This window comes from Vulpes vulpes, chromosome 11 (genome assembly GCF_048418805.1).
Source record: "Vulpes vulpes isolate BD-2025 chromosome 11, VulVul3, whole genome shotgun sequence".
Taxonomy (NCBI): domain Eukaryota; kingdom Metazoa; phylum Chordata; class Mammalia; order Carnivora; family Canidae; genus Vulpes; species Vulpes vulpes.
This window is the reverse complement of record NC_132790.1, coordinates 7,075,028-7,089,475: the sequence shown is the minus strand read 5'-3', so window position 1 is coordinate 7,089,475 and position 14,448 is coordinate 7,075,028. Positions and strand designations below refer to the sequence as shown.

At 46.0% G+C, this 14,448-nt stretch overlaps 1 protein-coding gene across 2 annotated transcripts in view; it reads left to right on the top strand.

The window, feature by feature from the left end:
• Positions 1-5,340, top strand: part of SLC6A5 (solute carrier family 6 member 5) — a 58,601-nt gene extending 53,261 nt beyond the window's left edge. The window contains exon 14 of one of the 2 annotated variants that reach the window (XM_072725394.1): positions 638-5,340. In XM_072725394.1, coding sequence (XP_072581495.1) covers positions 638-793 — 156 coding nt within the window. In that variant the 3' untranslated portion in view covers positions 794-5,340. The remainder of the gene's footprint in view (positions 1-637) is intronic. The other variant, XM_026018202.2, reaches the window with a different exon arrangement.
• Positions 5,341-14,448: the final 9,108 nt, after the last annotated feature.

Here is a 14,448-nt window from a genome sequence, read left to right as displayed (position 1 = left end):
ATGTTAGAATAATAGTTCCTATTATTTCTAGCTTGCCTGCAAGAACCCACACTGCTGAACCAAGTCAGAAGCATAGATTTTTGTCAACAGATAATTAAAATCTTTGCTTACTCTTGGCAATGTGTCTTTGGGGTTGCGGGTCCCCCCCTCCCCCAGCCATTTATATACTTTGGAGAAATATGCTAAATAAAATCCAATTATGTTGATGTAACAACCCACTGTTGAGACCACAGAACAAAAGTAATTGAGCGCATGTCCTTTGCAAGACTGCGTTTGGCAGTGGAGAGAGAAGCTTGCAAATTCTCCTCATTTGGAGGGGAAAAAATGTGTAATTAAAATCTGGGCCCTTTATCCTCTATTAATCTTGTGCAAGGCAGACCCTGAGCAATTGTAATATTGCTTGCAGGGTGATGTAAATACTTTCAAGTGAACCAACTAAGTTTCGCCGTTAACGGTTCCCCAGCCTAGTTAATTGTTAGGGCTGAGGTTTTCAACTGCATCTCCTGGCGGGGGACCTCTGGGCTTGAGGAAGGGTCCTGGCGAAAGCAGTGGCCAGCAGTTTGGGGATCGATGGGCGGTGCTAGGGGGGGAAGGTGCATTGCTTCTGTGACCCTGTGTACCTTTGGCTTCTTTGCAGAGGCTCAAGTTGGTGTGCTCGCCGCAGCCGGACTGGGGCCCATTCTTAGCTCAGCACCGTGGAGAGCGTTACAAGAACATGATCGACCCCTTGGGAACCTCTTCCCTGGGACTCAAACTGCCAGTGAAGGATTTGGAACTGGGCACCCAGTGCTAGTCCGACGGCATGGGATGGCCCAGGCTTGATCCTGTTTTTTTCTCTCTGCCTCCCCTCCTGTTTTCCCCAACTTTCTTCCCATTTTCTTCTCTCTCCCCACATCTTGGTTCATGTCCATGCATGAGAGTGGTTATGTAGAAAAGTAAGATAGGGTGTCGCATGCTGTAGTCAAGAGCTAGACAGCCCACTCGAGGTGCTCTTTGCCTGTGTCCATGGTGTCAGTTCCCAGGAGGGCTGGTCTTCTGAGCACATGCTGTACTTGGCAGGGGTGGGTCAACTAGGTGAGCCCTTTCCAGTGAAGCCATAAGTAGGTATGCATGACTTGGTCAGCGATCCACCGCGTGTTGGTGGTGGTGGTGCCATCGAGACGTATATAGGATGGCGGACTCACAAGTCTGGTGTTTGGACTCAGAAGTGTTGCTGAGCAATGTAGTAATTTCTTGCAGATACAGAAAGTTGAGGAGGGTATATTTGGAGCGTCAGCCGTGGCTGCAAAATGTTTTAGAGCAAGACAAGCCAGTGGATTTGGACACCGCTGAAGTGGCTAAGTTCGCATTTGCATTTACAACTGGGGATCTGTTTTCCTTCATTTAGACCGACCGTTTCAAGTGTGCCGAGAACTCAGATATCCCGTCTCTGCACGCTGCGAATCTCGGTGAAGAACTCTCGTCCTTCGCTTGTCTTTTTAAAATTTATTTTTATTTATTTATTTTTGTTTTAAGTAACCGTATTTGCGAATTCTTTTGGTCATTTTCTCCACCTGTGCAGAAGAAGCCATCACGAATTCGTGCCTCTACGCGGTCACGGTACAGCTCCATTCTAGTCTGCACATGACATTTAGCGCTTGTGGTTCAGTGTCATGATCCCATGTTTCTTCTCTTCAAAAATGTCTTTCTATGAGCTGTGGATTCCTTGTGTCTCAGCCTCTGGGAAAACAAGACTTACCCTGGTTCTGTCTATATATTTTACATATAGAAGACACAACCTCGTACAAGACAGACACTTTCTCAGTTTTTACTCTTTTTCATTCACAGTAAATGCCAACTGTGGTCATAGAGAAACCGAAGAAGCGCAGAGTTTAATAGAAAGCAACCATGATACTCACTGTGCTGGTAGGACATTTTAGGTCACTGTATTTACAGGAATTTCTGATAAATACAGCTTAGGTAAGTAGCAAGTGAGCCAATTAAGACTATAGCTTTTAAGACTACATTTAGCCGATTCAATTTTAAGAGTTCCCAATTCACAGTACTCATCACTGGGCTCTAATGAGAGCGAATCATATGTCTGCAGAGACTGGCGAAGCCGTGACCTTTATTACCTTCTTGTATCCTGAACACGCATATATGAAATTTTTAAAATGTGGTATGTGTTCCTGTAGTGTGTACGCGTAGTGGTGTTTTCTATCCTTATAAATATCTTATGAATCCCTGTAGAGATGGTGAGTTTAGAGTAGTGTAGTCTGGATTTTTTTTTTCCTTACTGTAATAATATCCAAACCTAAAATCGTTTCCTTTAGGGGAGACCATCTCCATCACTTTGTTTGTTTGTCTTCGTATTACAGGGTCTCAGGCCAAAGTTTTCCGTTTCAATCTTGTATTTTTGATGTGACATTTTCATCCCGTTCAACTGCAGTGAAACCTAACAGAAGACCTTCGTGTGACATGTTTTCCTTTGCTTTTTGTCTAAATGACTTCGTTTACTGAAAAAGAGGTCTTAACTCATTCTACTGAGCTCCTCTTCCTGGGGCAGGTGTCATTGCCACTTGCCGACAATGCCGTGAATTTCCAGGTCTCAAGAACTGCCCGTGGAAACTTGAGAGAAAGGAAACAGAGCTGGGTTTTGAACTGTGGGTTCTCATCCCTCTTGTCTGCAGTGCACGTGTGTTCTTCCCCCCTCCCTGCCTCTCTCCCACAGCTAGAGCCTCCCAGTTTCTCTATCCCAGAAACTAAGTGGAGCCTCCACACCAGTGGCGTTAGGGAGCTGAGCGGTGGCCTCACGTGTCCCAGTGGCTCCCCTAGTGACCATTTGCCACGAACCCTCTTTTCCCCGAGAAAGCCATATGGATGGGGGGCCCCGTTCCTGTAGCAGGTTCCACGGAGTGGTGCCCAAAACTAGCGTCTCCAATGGGTGACCGCTGGAGGGGGAGGCAGGGCGGACTGACTTAGGTTTGGAAAGGATCTGCAGCCTTTCCAGTTGGAAGGCTGGGGCGCAGATCTGGAAATCAGTTAGCATCCTCTTCTCACGGGACTGGTACCCGTGTGTCAGGACGGATGATGATGATGATGATTTCTTTTGGCTTCTCTCTTGCGCCTCTTGGCGAAAACTGGAGTCTGCTGCTGGATGCCAAGGCGATTTCTGCTAATCAGTGCTGTAGTGATTAGAAGAAGGGGGAAATTTAAATGAGCTGCAAGTTGACTTGTGAGGGCAGGGCCCTCCTCCTGTGTGTCATGGGGGGGGGCACCTACAGTTCCGTCCTTTGGGGTCTGTCCGGGATAAGCCCCAGGAGCTGTGCCCTGAGCAGTGTTTTTCCTCTTCCCTATGATTTCCAAGTCTCATGTAAAGTTTGCCTCAAGATGAAAGGTCCTGAACTCCCCTGGAAACGGTGACTTTGTAAAGCCGGTTGTCCCCACTCGTGTAGCCACTGTGGCCCCGAGGCTTTCCCTGGCAGAGGGGTTCAGCGCCGGAGCACCCCCACCTTGCAGCCGCTCCCCCGGACCTGGCTGAGGTGCTGACCCCACGGCGGCTCCTGCTCTGTGCTTTCTCCCACCGTCAATTGGAAGAAAAAAAAAATTGAACGAATGAAATGAAAATGGACAGCCTTGTTCACAGACTGCTACCTGAGCGCTCTCCTTCAAACTGAGTTAAACACCAAGTCGGAAAACCTTTTCGTTGGTTCACTGTGCAGAGTGGTGGGGTGTGTGCCACTTGGGAGGTTATTTCCCAACACCAACAAATGCCAGAAACCCATTCCAAGAGAGAGAGAGAGAGAGAAAAAAAAAAAAGCCATATGTTAAAAGCAGTAACCCTGTACTATCCTTAAAGGACAAAAAAAAAAAAAAAAAAAAAAAAAAAAAAAAAGGATATTTCTTAACTCTTGGTGTTGTGGCTTCTTATGCAAATATTTGTCTTGCATATTAGTGACTTTTACTCTCCTTCGGGCTGTGTCACGTTTGTCATACAGGTGTGTCCGGTGTGGTCTTCTTTTGCCTGTTTCTTTTTCCTTTGTGTGTATCCGTTGCATGGAAGCTGTGGTCAACGCAAAATCTCAATGACCTCAACGGCTTCGAGATTTCCAATGTGTTTTGAATGTGTAAGAAATGTAATCAACTGGTATTTCAGCGAGCGGCACTTTAAAAAGACTTTAACACAATGATCTTGAAGTGGGTAAGACTGGGGTCGTCTTTCTGCAAACATCGCATCAGAGTAGAGTTTCCCTCGATGCAGTTCTTCCTCTGTTATCGCCACGTGCCTCAGTGCTCCCTGACAGCCTTCACCTGTCAGCGTGGTTTGCCCAGGGCCTGAAATGAAAACTTTTCTTCCCTCTTTGTTCCCTTGGCCATCAGTCATCGTCCTCATCCCAGAGGCTTGCACAATAGCTATTGCTTAACTAATGTACGTGCGACGGCAGGGTCCCGCTGCTGCTGCCTGCCGTCCCCGGATTTGGTTTCGTGACACTCTTCTGTGAGGCAGATGACTCACGTGAGAGCATGTTGTATGGCAGGTTGGCTTGCAGGCACCAAAGGCCAAGGCCAGCAAACGAGCATTTCCTCTGTTTCGCGCTGGGTGGGTGAGTTTCATCTTGATAGTCCTCCCTCCCCAGTGTCCCAAGGATTTGTAGAGCGAAGCTCTGTGTCTTTCCCAGACTTTGCTTCCACTGTATGGGAAGGCCAAATAGTTTTGAGTTGCGGTCTCGGCTGGGGTCACCTCTGAGCCTCCTGCAGCCAAAGAGGAAGTATTTTCAGATTGGGCATGCATCGCCTCTGAAAGCGGTGGTTTGATTTGCCTGCTGTGGATTAAATACATCTTCAGGTAACCATTTGCCTTATAGGTGTATTTTATTGTTAGGGTGATACTTAGCAATTGACTAGGACCTGTTTTGTCTGTCTTTTTTTTTTTTTTTGGCCTTTCTTTTGCACTTTATTATGGACCTATCGTGGGGTAGGTTTATACTGAAATTGTGTACTTGGCTAATGTCCTAAGTGCAGGCGTCTTATGTGATACTGTTGCCTATGAATAAAGATATGTTCCCTAATCAGGTCCTTATATTTTTTCATTAACTGTACATGAGGAAAATATATTATGTTACAAACGATGCATCATATATATATATATATATATCTTACAGAGTGCGTATTATATACTGTGCATTATTCATTTAAAAAGTCATTATTCTTGAGGCCCTACCTCAAATTTTGTATTTATGTCTACAAATGCAATTTATTGTATTATATATTTGCCTATTATATACTGATATAAATTAGAATTTATCTTAATAATGTATGAGTTCACGAAACCCTAAATAAATGTCAGTGTTTAAAACATGATGATTATAGTATTGTGTCCATTATGAACCCATTCCCCACGTTCTCTACTAACAAATGGCCTTCAGGTATCCCCAGGATTGATCTCTTTTATTGGGAGGAACCCAGAACAGAAATGGAAAACTGCCCTCCTGGGAAAATGAGATATTGCGCTGCTGCAGAAACAAATACCAATTAAATTGTTATACTCTTAACCATCAGAATGCATTATTGTTGGCTGAATTATTAATTACCTCTCATAGGGAAGGAGAGGGAGGGAGGGAGAGGGAGATGTGAATGAATCTGAACAGAGGGGAGGGGTGAGTTAAATCCTTGGGTGTGTCTGAGTGACCATTTTGTCAGGCTTCAAGTCAACTCTATTTCAGTTTAGCAAACATTTAAGTAGCTTCTTCATTGAGTTAGACCCCAGGCAAAACAGAATAAAAAATAGGACAGTCCAAGATCTCAAGAAACTCAGGGCCTAGTAGAAAGACTACTTCCATTAAACAAGTTAATAAATGCCATGCCCCCTTTTTGAGTAGGTGGCCCCCCATTGCCTGCTGAGACACGGGCCCTGAGTTCCTGTGTTACATGTGGACACCGTGGCTGGGTATTCCTGTCTGATCCTGCCAGCCTGGAAGCTCCCCCTTGTCCTCGACCGAGTATAACAATCGTGCTCTTTCTCCATCTTCAGCTTCTGGGTTGGCAGATGAGGGGATGAGCTGGGCCTCCTTTAGGGGGAAATCAAATGCCCTCACAAGCTGAATCTGAAAACCTGCCAAGAGCATACATGTCCATCCTGTGCAATGAGATCCACGCACACACTCAGGCTTGTCCATAAGTACACTTGAGCGGGGAGACCAAACTCCATGTCTTTCATGAGATGGAGCCTGTGTTGAGCTCTGTGCTCAGCAGGGAGTCTGCTTGAGCGTCTCTCTCTCCCTTGACCCCTCTCTCTTCCCTCCACCCCCACCCCATGCACACTGGCATGCTCTATCTCTAAAATAACAAGTAAATCCTAAAAAAAAATAGGCTTTCTCTAAATGGCAACAATGACAAAATGTGGGAAGCACAGAGCTCATGCATCCATGGCAGGACCAGTCTACTCTGGGCTGTTGAAGATGGGTGCAGGCTCTGTCTGGGAGGAGCTGGTGTTGGTGTTTGCTCTTACAACTCTCCCATCTCCCTCCATCCAATCTGTCCTCTTGTTTATTTGTTTGGCAGCTGTTTGTCCCCTGTACTATGCAGCTATTTTCCTACTGAGCTTATTGCTTGGACGGTCCTCTGCTTTTGCTCCTGCTTCCTTCCTCCTCCTCTCTAGATGTCTCTCCTGCAAGTAGAGATTCAGAATTTCACAGTTGTTTGGAAGTCCAAGACCATTCACTGTAGTATCTCTGATACACAAATTCTTGAACAACCGTCTGTTTTGCGGGAACTGGATTTACAAAGAGATCAGTCAATGTGGGAGGAGTGGTCACTATCTAGAAAATTCACCATGGGGACTCTTAACAACAGGAAGCTCCTCCAGTGACTTCTGAGATACTTCAGCTTTGCAAAGATTGGATTTACTTCTCTGATTTACACAGTCTACTGTGTAAAACAGACTCTGTGTGGTTTGAGACACCCCTTTCTTGCATCTTAGTGTAATCTGTAATTTTATGAGAATTGTGATATTGCGAGTCATTTAACTTAGCCCCCTTTCTTTTTCCAGCAAACTTCTCCAGACACTTGCAGGATTAGGAGAAAACAATGATTAGAATATAGTGTGGATCCACATCGAAACAGACTCATATTTTCACCATTCACTGATCCTGTCACTCATTTATTTACTTTTACACTCTATTCAGGTCTTATTTATGTTTCCAGTACCTAAGAGTTTGTGACACACAGTAGATACTCAATAAATGCATTGTTTAAAAAAATTTTATTATTTATTCACAAGAGACACAGAGAGAGGCAGAGACATAGGCAGAGGGAGGAGAAGCAGGCTCCATGCAGGGAGCCTGATGCAGGACTCAATCCTGGGATTCCAGGATCATGTCCTGAGCCAAAGGCAGATGCTCAACCACTGAGCCACCGAGGCGTCCCCTCAATAAACATGTTTTTAACTGAACGAGCAAATATTGAGTATTGGCTCTGTACAAGGAACAGAGCTCGGTGTAACAATGAGCAAGAAAAATGTGAATTAGATCCTTCCGCCCAGGTTACTCAGAGTGAGTGGGGCTTTAAGATGGGTATGTACATTGCCAACATACACAGTGGAAAGTACCGCGTGCCACAAAAGGATTTAGGGTAGGAATATATTAAGGGGGTACAGAGGAAGAGATTTCTTCTGGCTGAGAGGATTTCATGAGACAGGGATCGGAAAAGGATTTTGACCATGAGGAGGGTTTTAAGATGAGGTTTCCAGGCAGATGGAGGCAAGTAAGTGATGGCATGGACGTGCGACAGGCCATTTCAAGAAAGAGTGATGGATGGAATTGGAAGGTTTAGCATATTCTTGTGGGAAGTGAGAACTGAGGCTGAAAATGTAGTTTAGGACTTGACAAAGTCCTTCAATGCCAATGTGAAGAGTCCAGATGCTGCCTGACAGGCCACTGGGAGCCATGGAAGGTTCTTGAATGGTGGAGAGGCATTCCTGGCCGAGGCAGCTATGATGCTGGAGACAAAGCATCGTCCTGGGGTTGAGTGCCAGCTCCTTGCTTACAGTCTCCGTTTATCACTTGTGAAACAGGGACATTTATACCCACCGCCCATAGCTGCTGCGAGGATTCAACTGAAGTTTGTATGTGAAAATGTAAGACTGCATAAAGGTTGGGTGTTTACTATGAGAGTCAGATTTGTGCATTTGGAATATTGACTTGGTCTCTGTGTCGAGGACGGATGAGACCGGGGAGGAACTTGAGACAAGAACACTGGTTTGTTTATGCAAGAAACCAGCCCTTTCTAAATGTCAGAAGTGAACTCCAAGACACCAAACCATGTCATACATCTAGAAATATAGAGGGTCTACACAGGTATCTCCTTCCTGACCCATGTGACTAGGGCCACCTGGGGTTACATTTAGAAGTTAGAGCAATCAGCACAGAGATGGCATGAGCCAATAGGAACAGACATGGCAGTGGGGCTGGAGAAAGGTCTTGGAGACTTGCCCTGCTGAGTGCTGCGTGCTAAGTTTCCAGATCTTGGCACAGTCTCAGAGTGCAGGGCAGGTGCCGGGGCAGGTGTGGCTCAGGGGGTCTCAGGACAGGCTGGATAGTTTTATCCCACTACTGTTCTCATGCCTTCTCCTCTCACTCAGGGGAGGCAGAGGGATTCCGTGGTGATTTATGAGGGATGCTCATTTGCACAATTTCCCCACCATGTTCATCCCATGCGGGTATTGGGGACAGATGGCAGAGAGAGCTTTAGGCCCTGCCTTCTGAGGTAGTATGAATTTGAGCTTTCTTCCTGGGAGCTTTGGCACAGACCATGATAATTTAAAAAAACCACTCTGCCTCACCTGTTCCAGAGTGGGGAGTACTGCCAAGCCCAAGCCCATGGTAGTCCTGCGGCGTCCTCCCTCCCTGTTCTTGCCTTCTTGGGAGTGCCTCACAACCCTACACATACTGCGTCTAGACGTAGGGCCAAGGTGAACTGGCACCAAGCCAGTATTGGTATTTTGCAAAGTTGGTACAATGTGAGAGAGAGGGGTTGAGACTGAATTCCTCTGGATTTCTGTTCTTCTATTCTTTAGTAACATCTTCGACTTTAACTAGGCTTGTTGTCACTCAGCCAGATGTGACATTTCCCAGTCCCCCTGCAGCCAGGTATGGTAGACTGGCTACTGGCTCTACTTCTTTCCCCAACCCTGAATCACATCTGGGCTATGTTTACATCATGAGCAGATTAATTTTTGACTTTAACAGCATGCGAGCGGAAGCGACCGGGGGGGGGGGGGGGGGGGGGGCGCTATTTTGAGTCTGGACCTTAAGAGACCTGGCTTATTGCCGCTTGCTCATTTGTGACCCCCGGTGCCACGAGAAAAACATGTCCTGGCTAACCACTGGTCCAAGGCAGATGAAAGGCTTGTGGGAGAGAACCACTCAACTGACAGTCCTGCTGTGAGAAATCAATCAGCTCAGCCACTGTGGCCCGAGGCAGAAGTGCCCGGCTGAGACCGGCCCAGACGAGCTGAATCCCAGCCAGCCCGCAGCTATGTGTTGTATGCCACTGAGAGTAGTGTTGTTTGCCACTGAAAGTTTGTGGTCAGTCGTTATGCAGCAATAGGTAACAGATACATAGGGCATGGATGGCCGCATGACCAAGTGCTGCCCGAACGTAAGTAGAAGTGACACATGGGACCCTGAAATACGTTCTTCTCCTTCTCTTTATTCCATGTTTGCTATCTGGGATGGAGAGATAGATGATAGATACAGATAATGGCTGGAGTAGCAGCACCCGTATTGAGTCATAGGGATGGCGGAGCAGAGATCTAGAAGGAGCCTGGCTCCCTGGGGATTCACAGAACCACCAGATGAAACGTGGACGGCCTAGCTCTAGAATTCTTTATCCGAGAGAGAGAGAGAGAGAGAGAGAGAGAGAGAGGGAATTAAACATCTCTTATTGAAGTTATTATTGTTTGGGAGTTTTTCTGTTATATGAAGCCAGATGGAATCCTTGCTGATACAGGTCATAAAACAAACGAGAATGACTGGAAGGAAACCCAGGGAGCCACTGGGAAATGTGAGAAAGTTTAGTGTTACTTGGTTGGCAAGGGGAATTTTTGTGGCCTGTGACTCTGGAAAGTGGTCAAAAAAGCATCAGAAAGGACAATTTCCATTTTATGTGGCTAGCAGAGCCAGTCTTCTGAATTGATGTGATAAGGCATTGCCTAAGGTAACTAGAGCAGGCTCTCCTAGTTCTCAAATCGCTCGCTAGGCCATCCCGTGGCCTGAAATTCCTTCAGTGGCTATTCATGGCCTTGGGTCAATAGGTCTGCTCATGAAAGCTGTAATTCAGTGAGGACTTCTCCCTCTCTCCTCACTCCGCGTGAGCAGGTATGGAAGGGTGCCTTGCTCCCAACTTTCCTGCAGAGTGACGGTAGCGCTGTTGCCTACGGGGGACTTGTCCTAGGAATGAAGTATTGGTTTAAGGCCCGGAGAGAAGAAGACCAGGGAGATGCTTTTGTTGGGAGCCCGGTGACACTGGATGGTAGAAGGAGACTTTACGGAGGGAAGTTTGAGAGTTGATGAAGGGGAGTCAGTCAACTCTTCCCCACACTTTTGCTTTCCATGGTGAGAGATTTTCCTTAAGCTCTTGTGGCTTTTTATTCCACTCCCTTCCTACTCCTTACAGAGGCGTGGGGAGAGCTATTGGGCCTCATTTCACAATGAGTTCTTTTTCACTTTCTTACTTCATTTGCACCAGTGGGAGCTGAGGGCTGTGCCGAGGTCCAGCTTAGAGGGAGGGTGGGTGGCCAGTCCATTTGGGCTTCCACATTGGGATAGTGTCTTTCAGTATTGTGTCTATCTTCATAAAAGTCATGTTTGGCCTCCTGCTAACCCTTTTACTTATCAGTTGGTTAAAACTTGCTTGGGGAACAGAGCTGCTATTTACTCATCTCCCACAAGACTTCAACAAGGAGACTGAATCCATGGGCTTCCTCCCAGGAGAAGCAGGGTAGCTTAGCAGTTCAGTGCACGGATTCTGTAGTCATACTGCTTGGGCTTGAAGCTTGGCTCAGTCACTTCTTTGGCAAATGGCTCAGTTTCCACATCTCTAAAGTAGGTATATTAATCCCACTTAACCTTGTTGGGTTGTTTTGAGGCCTAAATCCATGGAAAGCACTTATCTTAGAGCAGTAGCCCACCCAGAGTTACATGTAAAAAATGGAGCCATCATTATTCTGGCGGGGTTGGGGCAAGTCCTGCTTGTAGGGGGAAACTATCCTGTTTGAGGGTAGCACGTCTGCTTTTCCCTGGTCTACAGGAATGGACAACACGTGCTTGCACAACAGTTAACAAAATGTGGGTATGTGCACACCTTGGTTCTTGCCATCAGAAACTTGAAACTCATCCAAGATTATTGATATTGGAGACTAGGAGGGTTTCAGCTAGTGAATTATGAGATGCCTTTATCTATATGTCTCTCTAAAGATTTTTCTATCTATCTTCCTGCAGGTTTGATACCTAGCTTTGGTCCAAAAAGTATTTGAAGCTGCAAAACAGAAGGACAGTAGTTAGCCTAGCAAAATATAAGTCCTTGTAATTTGGATATCATTTAAGTTTGAATGTTGTAATTGGAAGTAGACATTTTTCATGTAGAATTTATATATTCGTATCGAGACAGAAGTGTGTGCACAAATATACTCATTCGACCCCTCTTTATGATTGGATGCATGCTTCAGGAAATGAGAACACCCCCCAAGGCTAGGGGTGCATGGTTTCAGAGAGTGCTGGGGCCTCCAGGTTTGTGAAGGAGACCCGGGGTTTTGCGTTTTCCTAGGCTCTGCCTCCAAATTGGCCCTGGTATTAGTTCCTAGGGCAGCCGTATCACAGCAATGCAAACTGGAGGGCTTAACACAACAGACACTTAGATTCTCATAGCTCTGGAGGTTAGAAATCTGAAATTAAGGCATCAGCAGGGCCATCCTCCCTCCAAAGCCCCCTGAGGGAGGGTCCTCCCTTATGTCCTCCAGCTCTGGTGGCTGCAGCACCTCCTTATTTGCCTCCTTCGTCCCATGGTGTTCTTCTCCCTGCCTGGCTCTGTCTTCCCATGGCATTTTCCTCTTCTTAGAAGGCCATTTCGAATTAAGGCCCACACCGACGACGACCTCATCTTAACTCCATTACATCTGCATAAACACAATTTCTGGAGAAGGTCACAATGCACAGGTACTGGGGATTAGGATTTCAGCTACCATTTTGGGGGACACAGTCCAATCTGTAATAGCATTATCGTCTGATTTTCTCCAGTTTTACAAGGAAGCTTATTATGTGTCCATAAATGAAGGTAGTTGAAAGGCCATTTGGACAAAGGAGAGCAGTTTGATGAGGGGGACAGAAGGGCAGTGAACAAGATGCAAAGTTTGTCTACCTTGGATCTGCCTCTAGTTTATGGATTTAGTTTGGATACTACGAGGAGTCCTTCTTGCTTGCCCTCTGTAGACTCTGCTGTCCCAGAAAGAGTCAGCAATGGAGCAGCTCTGGGGGCCCCCCATGCGGGAAGGCAGTCTGTTGCCTTGGTGATGGCCAATGAGAAATGATCCGGTCTCCACGCTGCTTCCTGGAGGCTCTCCACTGAGTCATTCAATGAACATTTATAGAGCTCTGAAAATGTGCTAGGGACTGTTCTAGGTGGAGAGATATGTTGGTGAACAAGAAAGGCAAACATCCTACTCCTGTGGAGCTCGCATTATACTGGGGAGACAGTATAAATAAGTCAATGACTAAATCGTTTTTTCAGATAATAAGAAGCACTCTAAAGAATAAAGCCAGGGAAGGAGGCAGAGGGGGGAGAGACAGAGAGAGAGAGAGAGAGAGAGAGAGAGAGAGAGAGACCCCAGTGAAGTGAGGAGAACCCCCCTTCCTGATGCAGGGGCTCCCAGGAAGTTGACAATCGTTTGGAGATGTGAGTGATGTCAAAAGAGAACCACACAAAGATGTATGGTTCCAGGGAGTGGGAGCAGGCCATGAGGAGGGTATGAACTTAGGAAGTTTGAGGAATGGCAAGAAAGTGGATCTGGATGGAGCTAGGCGGGGAGTGGGCACAGAGACAGCCGGGAAGGTTGGCAGGGGCCTCCTAAGATGTGTGGATGTTTTCAAAACATGGTGGGAAAGTGCAGGGGGTATCCCCCCACCCCACAAGGGAATGGGATTTGACACATGATTTAAAAAGCAGATTATGACTGCTGGGGGGAGGGCGGTGAGTGAATTATAAGCAGCAAGAGAGGAGGCAGAGGGAATAATGGGGAATTGGTGGGAAGACCAGGAAATGTGGTGGACTAGAGCAAGGTGGGACTGGCGAGAGGGTGGTGCGAGGTGGTTGATTTGGGATTTTTCTTTAAGGTAGACTGACAGGGCTTAATGCTGTGAATGTGGGGGTAGAGGGAAATCAAGTCAAGGATGACCCCAGGTTATTTGGTTGCAGCACCTGGTGAAGGCTGGTTTCTGTCTCCTTAGAAGGCAGCAGGAAGCGAGTTTGGGAGGAGGGAAAAGTCACAAGTCCTCATTTGGCCATATTATGATGTTTTTTCTCATGACCTTAAAGAAGCTTTTTGTTTGTTTGTTTTTTTTAAACAGCTTTATTGAGATACAATGTACACATCATACAGTGAACCTATTTAAAGTGTACAATTCAATGCCTTTTAGTATATTAATCCGTGAGTTCTTCATCCACCACCGCAACCAGCTTTAGAACATTTTCATTACCCCCGAAATAAACCCTGTGCTCTTTAGCTGTCACCAGCTCATCCTCCCTTCCCCTTCCCCTCAGCCCTAGACAACCACTACGCTACTTTCTTCCCCTATAGGTTCTGGGTGCTGATTCTGGACATTTCCTAGAGAAGGAATATTTCCTATATAAGGAATAAGATATGTGGATCTCTGTGACCGGCTTCTTCCACTTAGTTTAATGTTTTTGTTTTCCAGATTCATCTGTGTTGTGGTGTGCATGGGTACTCCCTCCATTTCTCTTTACTGTTGAGTAATATTCCATAATATAAATATATCACATTTTATTTATCCATTCATCAGTTGATGGACATTGGGCTGTCTCCACCTTCGGCCTATTATGAATAACGCTGCTAGGAACGTTTGTGTATCGCTTAGCGTGTGGACTTATGTTTTCATTTCTCGTGTGTGTGTACCTAGGAGTACAATTGCTGGATCATATGGTAACTTTATGTTCAACCGTTTGAAGAACCATTTTACATTCCCACCAGCAGTTATAGGAGAGTTCTAATTTCTCCACTTCCTTGTCAACATTTATTATCTGTCTCTTTGATTTTTAGCTATCCTAGTGGCTGTGAAGTGATAGCTCACTGTAGTTTTGATCTGCATTTCCCAGATGGCTGATGGTGTTGAGCATCTTTTCATGTGTTTATTGGCTTTTTGTGTATCTTCTTTGGAGGAATGTCTATTCAGATCCTTT